Source organism: Lolium rigidum, chromosome 4, assembly GCF_022539505.1.
Source record: "Lolium rigidum isolate FL_2022 chromosome 4, APGP_CSIRO_Lrig_0.1, whole genome shotgun sequence".
NCBI lineage: Eukaryota > Viridiplantae > Streptophyta > Magnoliopsida > Poales > Poaceae > Lolium > Lolium rigidum.
Window position 1 is genome coordinate 244,238,886 of NC_061511.1, and position 8,121 is coordinate 244,247,006.

An 8,121-nucleotide genomic window follows, 5' to 3' on the forward strand; every position below is an offset into this window, starting at 1 on the left:
GAGCAAGCTCTAGCGCCCAACGGCGGCCATTGGAAAAATGGCGCCGACTAGGCAACCCGCCCGTTCGCATCCTCTCCGACGTTCCCTTCGGCCACTACTCCGACTTCTCCCTCCGCTACATCCGTTCGCTCCGGCGACTCTCTCTCGCCGCCGGCGCCGTGGGAAAGAGAGCGTTGCAAGCTGCGCCGGCCTCCAGTGGAGAGAACAGCGTCGACGAGGTCCTCCACGTCCGCACCAACAGCCGCATCCACATTCGTCTCGACTGACTCCACTCTTGCTGACCAATTTGATTTTTTATTTGCTAATTTTTGTGATGTGTTGTGCAATTGATTGATGCGTCCGCTGTATAATTTGACTGGATATGATTGTTGTGCTACGTAACTGGGAATGCTGTGATTTGGAGCTTGAACGGTTGCTCTCGCTGTTAGAGCATGAGGCGCAATAATCTGGCGCTCCAAAACTAATTTCGCGCGCGCTGTAAATACTTAGCGTGCGCTGCGCCGAAAACCCCTTCACCGGACACGCTAATTCGCAGCGCGGGTGGTCCGCTGAAAATAGCGCCCGCAGCGGAAGCGCTATTTTGCAGCGCTAGAAACACATTTTGATTTAAACTAATTCAAATTGAAGATTTACCGCGCCAGAAAAACATTGAAAATACATAGATAAATAAAAACAGTCTACTCGTCGTCGTCGTCGAAGATCGTCGCAGTCTAGATGCCGTCCCAGCGCGGATCATTTTTGCCCCAGGTCGTGTTCGGGTTCTCGAGCTCGAACTCGGCGATGGCGCGGCGGCGGCGCCTAGCGGACCTACGCTGCGCCCTGAGGTCCGCGAGCCCTGAGGTCCGCGAAGAACGCCTCCGTGTTGTCGATGTCGCTGGGGAATTGCTCCCTCCACCGGCGCATCAGCTCCTCGTCGATGCGCCTAGCGGTGGCGGCGGCGGTCCTCCTCGCTAACGAGGCGCGGCGCGGGAATCGCCACGCGGCCGCGTCGTAGGCGCGCGCCTCCAGTTCCGGCATGGTGAAGGTGCCTAGGGTGACGCGGAAGCCGCCGGCGCGAATCTCCGCGTAGAAAAGTGCCATTAGGACGCGCTCGGACGCCGTGGAAGCCCGACGATCCGCGGCGGCGCGGCGGCATCTTGGCGACGGACGAGCGGAGCCGGCGGCGAGGAAGCGCGAAGAGCGGAGGCGACGCGTGGCGCGGGAAGTGGCGGGGCGAGGCGGAACGTTCCGTGGCGGTTGGGCGCGCGCGCGAAGCGACGCTCCAAGTTTGCCGCTCGAGATGCTGCGATAGCGCGCGGGATAAAAAAAAATTTGTGCGCGTGTTTGGCGTGCCCGCTGGAGGCGCGTGGTAAAAAACGGTTAAACCGCGATGGTGCGCCATTTCGCGCCTCTGTTGGAGATGCTCTTAGGAAAAAACCACTGAAAACGACCAAGTATGGAGCTTATCTGTCTTTCATTCGGTTTCTGCCGTCAGATCTGGAATGGATGGTGGATTCTGGGCCTCGAGGCACAGCGTGCCTCGCCTCTGGCAAGGCACCGGATCCCTGTCCCCCAAGACTGGCCTACCGAACGACTTGGTCGACGCCGGGTTAACACAGAACAAACCTCTCAAGACCGCTTCTGCTGAACAAGGCGTAATTAAGGATGTAATGTAAGACACATTTGCGTTAAATTTATCTACCAATACTATGTGAAATTCAATTCAATTTGTCACTATAATCGACCAACTAAATTTAATCAGCATGAGATCGTTTGTGTATTTGACCAATTTATTATATTTTAGGCGAGATCATATATAAAGCGAAAATAATGCCAAAATGAAAAATAACAATGAAAAAATTCCAAAACAAAAGTAGAAAAAGGAAGGATTAATAAAACATAAGAACCCCTAGAAAGAACCCGTAAAAAGAAAAATGTAGTCTAGCATAAATAGATAAATATATAAGAAATTTTAAAAGAATAATAAGTAAAGAAAAAATCTAAAAAAAAGAGAGAATAAAAAGATAAAAAAGAAATGAAGAAATAAATTAGAAAAAGAAACAACATGAGAAAATGAAAAACCTCAAAAAGAATGACAACTCATTTTGCTGGGTGCTGTTAATTTTTTGAAATTATGAATGTGTAATAGAGTTCTTATAGTACTTAATTCTATAGTTTTGTAAGTGTCTTAAGTGAGACCGTGATAGAAATCTGCTTGCCGCTTTTTCATCTTGTGTCGTGTGCCATGTATGTTATTGATCTTTTTTGCTGGATTGTATGACAACGGCAAATTTTGTTCTTCATCATATAGTTCCTTATAGCAAGACGGAAAACTACCATACTGCGCTGTGCGATCATGTTAATAAATGTGAAAGTCACAATAATAGAACTCAGTGAGCTCTCCAAGTGTTGTGTGTACTGAAAGTGTTATGAAGCCACTGAAACCAAGACCTGATGCCCTAGATGACTAACCAACTCCAAAATAATTGGTACATGTAGAGTATTCAAGTTATTCTCATTCAAACAATCACTGTCAAGTTATGAGCATTCAAAATAATTGGTACATGTAGAAATGAATATTTCTTAAGATTTTAAGCTATCTACATATGAGCCCAGTGCCAGTTCACCTTGGTCAACCAGTCACCAGTATGAGTATTATGAAATGTATGTATTGGCCCTTTCCTCACTGTAATGGAGTCGAAACCAACTGGCGAGTTTTCTCTTTGATCATGTTTGAGATTGGCTGCCAGCCCGTCAGCCATGGCTTCCTACTCGCTGGGAGCGCAAAATTGAGCTCAAACATCTCCTTGCTGATGTTACCACCCTCACAAAAACCAACCAGCCGGGCAACTATATCAGCGCTCTCCTCAATGTGCGCTTTATCATTGGGGTCTGCCCAGAGCTTGTTCACAAGTTGTAGCTTTCGCTGCTTCACCTCGAGGGGCACTCGCCATTTGATGAAGAGGCGCTCCCGCTCTTCTTCTGTCAGCCTTGACCCCATCCTTCTCGCAAGAAATTCTCGCTCATTCCTCAACGCCTTCATACTACAGCAACACAAAAAAAAAAAGATGAAACTTATGATTGTACATTCAATTATGACAAATGAAAAATCTGACAAGACCTAGTTCTACTTGGCCTGTAGACATAAGTTGAATGATACATGGCGGAAATTCAATTCAGCTCATGGGTGCATATGCTCCCTCCACCCAAAAAACATATTTCTAATTATCAAAAAAAACTGGCAAAATTTTTTGGATGTACATCTCGATAATCTATGTGCATTTGTGTAGTTTCGCGAGAAACCGATATCTTTTGTGGTCGATGTAAAAATGACAAAACAAGTCTCACAAAAAAGCCTTATTTTTAGCACTAAATTTTGTCTTTTCTACACAGCTCAAACTACAAGTCGATTTTTCATGGAAAGACTTTCTGTGTACGTAGCATGTCAAGATGTACACGTGAATTTTTCGTTTGGAATTTTTTGACATTTTAAAATGTATCAAAGTTGTTGTTTAAACTAAAGGGAGCATATGCACCCACGAGCCAAAACACCACTCCCAGCCTATGACCAAAGGACACTAGACAACACATGTTGGCGAATCATCATATTTACCTTGAGGCTAGAGAAAAGTTAGGGTCATCACCAAGTACAGCAGGGCTTGCATCACCGATCTCAGCAAAATGCTGCTGCAGCCATGTCAATCTTCTAACTTCAACTTCTATGTATATCTGGTCAGTCAAATCCCCTCTGAATAACAGGTAGAACTGAGTCCTGTGTATGATTGATACATGACAGAGATCCCAGAGTTGTATAATGTGATGCATCTGCTCCTTAAATAATATGTCCCATGATTCAGGACTGTCCTGTAGAGATATGTCATTTCCTGCTGGATCTTCATCCATGTCATTTGGTTTGCCTTCATTAGATTCCAACTCTAGTACCTGTAAGAATATTTCAGTGATCATATTTTAGCAGGCAAATAAAATAACTTCTCAACATAAAAAATGGATGTGTATGCAAGATCAAATGAGACCAGAAATAAGACCTGGCAGACAAGTAGCTGTTTTTGGTACTGAAGTTTTGCCACCCTCTCTTTCAATTCAGTGACATAATCCCTAATACTTCTCACATTTTCTTCAGCAGCATTTTGGAACATCTTCTGCATTCTTTTCATGTTCACTGAGCTAGATCGTCTGTAGCGTGGAGTTTCATCACGTGACGATAAATCCCCAGTGTCTTCACTCTTGGTGGGAGTAGCCTTTTCTGAACCCTCATAAGACACCTTGTCCCCCTCTGGAGCCATATTTTCAACTTCTGATTCCAATGGCCTACTGGAAGAGTGGGGAGAGCACGGTGCCCTTATTAGATTTGGTCTGTTTATGTTGCTAATACCCAGTGGAAGAAGCATCCTCTTCTTCTTCTTTGATCTGTTGGAGTTTGGGGTAGTCTCAACATTTGGAAGTGACATAACTAATTTATCAATCGATCTCTGTACATTTTCTAGTTTTGCCTCAAGTTTGGCAATATCATTGTCTTGCAAATGAAGTCTAGTAATTTCATCTTTCAAATCGGATCCATTTCCTTCATTTGTTACCATCTCAACATCTCTGTTCTCAGATCTAACGGATTGCATCTCCCTGATTTCTGCCTGAAGTTTAGCAACAGTTTCTGCTGCATCTTGGTTGCCATGTTTGTGGCATTCAACCTCCTTGTGCAGTACAGCAATTGCTCGGTTTGCTTCAACCTCAAGTTGTTGTTGTAGCTGCTCAAGCTTGCGAATTTCATGCTTTAACATAAATGGAGCAGTGGATGATTGTCTAACCGAGCTCCTTATCTTAATCTTGTTACTTGGCTCGGAGAATGTGAGGCACTTTCTGGTCTTTTGTGGTGAGTCAAAGGGATTCCACCCCTAAAACGAAAATATAGTTTTGGAAAATATTTAGTTCACAGTACAAGTAAAAGGTTATGGAAGAAGAAAGGGCATTTTCTTACTGGCTGGTTATCACCCATCTTCTTTTGTAGTTCTTCGAGCGCTAACTGTGCGTTATCTCGTTGCTTCCGTAGTTCTTTCATTTCCATTTCCATCTGCACACAAAATTATAATGATTCTTCTTATTCAATGTATCCTCGAATGTCAGAAGTAAGCATGACACCCTTGGTCAGAGACGTTACCTGCTTAATCTTTACGGTGAGAATATCGGAAGAGGAGGTACGGTCAGAGGAGGTACGGTCAGGGGTCCTCAGTTCTGCTTCTAGTCTGGCAACTTCTGTCTGTAGATGCTTGACCAGTTGCTTATCAGATACAACCTGTATGGACAATGGGGTGTTGAGCTGACTTTCAGCAACTAAAGGTGAAAGCAATGCAGTCTCACAATGAACTCTTACCATATTAACTTTTGCAGTATTTGTGACCTCCTTGGCACAAGTGGCAAAGAATAAAGTATTCCTGGATTGTTCTACATGTGTTAGGGCTGGGCTCATTGTGCAGATGATGGCTGTTCTTGCATTTCCACCCAAAGAAAGCTGCAAGATACGTGTGAGTTTTGAATCCCGGTAGGGTATGTGGCCACTTTTCTCTGAGCTGCAATGGAAATTTACAGTTAGCTCTTTCGGAGTTGCAAGGATGGGCCTTTTCGCATTTACTTTGCTGTTCGAAGCCACAAGGCCACAACATATTGCTATATATTTGAACAAGGGAGGGACCAAACTGGAGATAATGCAATGGCCAATGATATAGTCTAATACACAACATATTTACATTGTTTATGTGACTATTCATTGTAAAATTGGCATTTATTGTATGTACAAGTACAACTAGTACCAAAAATATGAAGATAACAGTAATACGATCTGAATGAAATTAAATATCAGCTTACCATGATAAGTTCACAACGCTGGAATAAGTAACAAGCAATGTGTATTTTTTTTTAACCAATCTACTGAGGAAGATCTTTTCATTGGAACCAAATGAGTTTCAAATACGTGACAGGACTTACTCAAACTATTTGAAATTGGAAGAATTAATAGGAAGCATAGCAGGAATATGTTGAACTGATGCATTTCATTAAGACTTTGGCTGTGCACTCTCGTGATATTCGTTAGGAGCTAAGTGCCCGTTAACTTGCTGACATTGTTCATCCAATAGATACAAATATAGCTTGACTATTCAAGATAATGCAGAGAAAACGCTGCTAGTAGTAGATACATCTGATCCAAACTTCTTATGTACAAGTGAATTTTTTTTACTAATCCAGACCTTAGCTTTCGGATGACAGTAGTTAAAGTCAACAGGCTGCGATTTATGTGACAGCCTTCTTTCAATCTTGCACCAATTGCATTTGTTTGCGCAGCACGCTCACTTCCAGCAAGGTCAACGAAATTCTGCAAACAAAGCAAATGTTAATTCACACAGATTACTCATAATCAGCATACCGTGGTCCAAAAGTGACAGGATGCTTACCAAGTTAGCAACAAAAGATTTAACACAGCCCGATGCTTCACGGAGCCTACTCTCCACGATCTGATATAGATACATGGAAAAGGAAAAGTTAATCATCTCCTCAGTATGTTTTCTCCGAAAGATTGTATCTAAACAAGAAATGATTCTTCTCTATACATACCAGTCTAATGATTTGGTGGGAACGTGAACTTGCATCATTTAGTGCAGTTTCACCAACGTGCCTTTGCTCTGCAGTTATTTGAAATGTCATTAGGTAAGTATCACTACGCAATCTTCTTCTTACCTGAGATGCTAGAGTATACATATATAGCAGTTACCTTCACAAATGCCTATTAGATGCCTTAGATGTTGGCTATCCTTGGCAATTTCTTCATCCAATTTCTCCACGATTGTTCCTTTCTGGTGAATCAAATATATATGTATGTATCACCATTAAGGCATGAAATAGAACTTATAGTGCATTGACTCAACAAAACTGCAAACAAACCTCAGGATCATCTAGCAAGCGAAGGGGACCAGAGTCAGGTCGTAGTAGATCCTTCACAACCTCATTGTAGATTTCCATAGCGGATATCTTGATGATAAATTCCCTTTCAGGAGTCTATCGATCCACAGAAGCAAGAAACAGTTATGTCTTACAAGCTTGTTTGAAGAAAGTCTCCATAATAGTTCGAAATGGTTGCTTCAACAGACGTGCATAACTGATCTTAAAAAAAAAGATAGATGTACAATACTCACATTTTGGATGTGTCTGTAAATATCACTGACGGCGCTCTCTGTCACGCCTCTCATGGTAAATGTTTTGCCACTACTTGTCTGTCCATAGGCAAAGATTGTGGCTGCAAAACCGAGACAATGTAAGGGTCACTTACAGATTGATGTTCCATTACCACCAAGCTACAAAGCGAGCAACAGTTTACCATTAATGCCTGTTAGTGCAGACATAGCAACATCCTTAGCTCCATCTTCATAAACCAAGTCTGTCGGGCAAGCTGGCCCAAACACCTTATCTGGAAGGACATAGAGCGTTAATTAGTTAATCAGAAGGTCAATTCCATTACGATACATAATTGCTTCAGCTATACAGTAATGGATCTTTGGACAGCGTACCAAAAGTGTAAGATGTAGGGGCTGCCCTGTCCTGTGGCGGACCCTTGTATAAGATTGTCTGGCTATCAGCGCACTCCCATGACACCTTCTGGTCCTTCATGGCCAGCTCCTTCTTACTCAATGGCCGCACCCTCACAGTGACAAAGATCTTCTCCTCCTGGGCCCTGGAGCTGCCACCAGGTGTAAGGGTCGCCATTGGTGTGAGCTGAATCTTTGATGCAGGGGTGCTTGGGCCCTTTGAGCTGCCACCAGGGGTAAGGGTCGCCATTGGTGTGCGCTGAATCTTTGATGAAGGGGTGCTTGGCGGTTTTGATGCACTCATTTTTGTCGAATCCTTGTGGCCTATGGTAAACTACAAAGGTCCTTCAAGTCTTCAATGTGAAGTGGACCGAGAAAGGATGGAGAGAATATCAATTATTCAGCTTTCTCAGAAAATCTTCTGGGAAGGGACGCCACGATCTGGTACACCGCAAAAATGGTCACTTGGTCAGGTTCAAATTTCTGTAAAGTAAGATCAATATGTAAAGGAAGTGGCAGGTCATTATCATTCATTCATCATAAACACAAATGC

General features: G+C 43.3%; 1 protein-coding gene across 1 annotated transcript; it reads right to left on the reverse strand.

Annotated features, from left to right (window-relative positions):
* Window positions 1-2,483: 2,483 nt before the first annotated feature.
* LOC124650076 (kinesin-like protein KIN-7A) lies at window positions 2,484-7,905 on the reverse strand. Its single transcript, XM_047189638.1, has 14 exons — window positions 7,551-7,905; window positions 7,361-7,450; window positions 7,179-7,279; window positions 6,928-7,041; window positions 6,758-6,839; window positions 6,601-6,668; window positions 6,441-6,500; window positions 6,237-6,361; window positions 5,366-5,561; window positions 5,153-5,287; window positions 4,973-5,065; window positions 4,026-4,889; window positions 3,593-3,921; window positions 2,484-3,023 (listed from the first exon to the last, which is right to left on the reverse strand). The coding sequence occupies exons 1-14, from the start codon at window positions 7,870-7,872 to the stop codon at window positions 2,663-2,665; spliced, it is 2,940 nt and encodes a 979-aa protein (XP_047045594.1). The 5' UTR covers window positions 7,873-7,905; the 3' UTR covers window positions 2,484-2,662.
* Window positions 7,906-8,121: the final 216 nt, after the last annotated feature.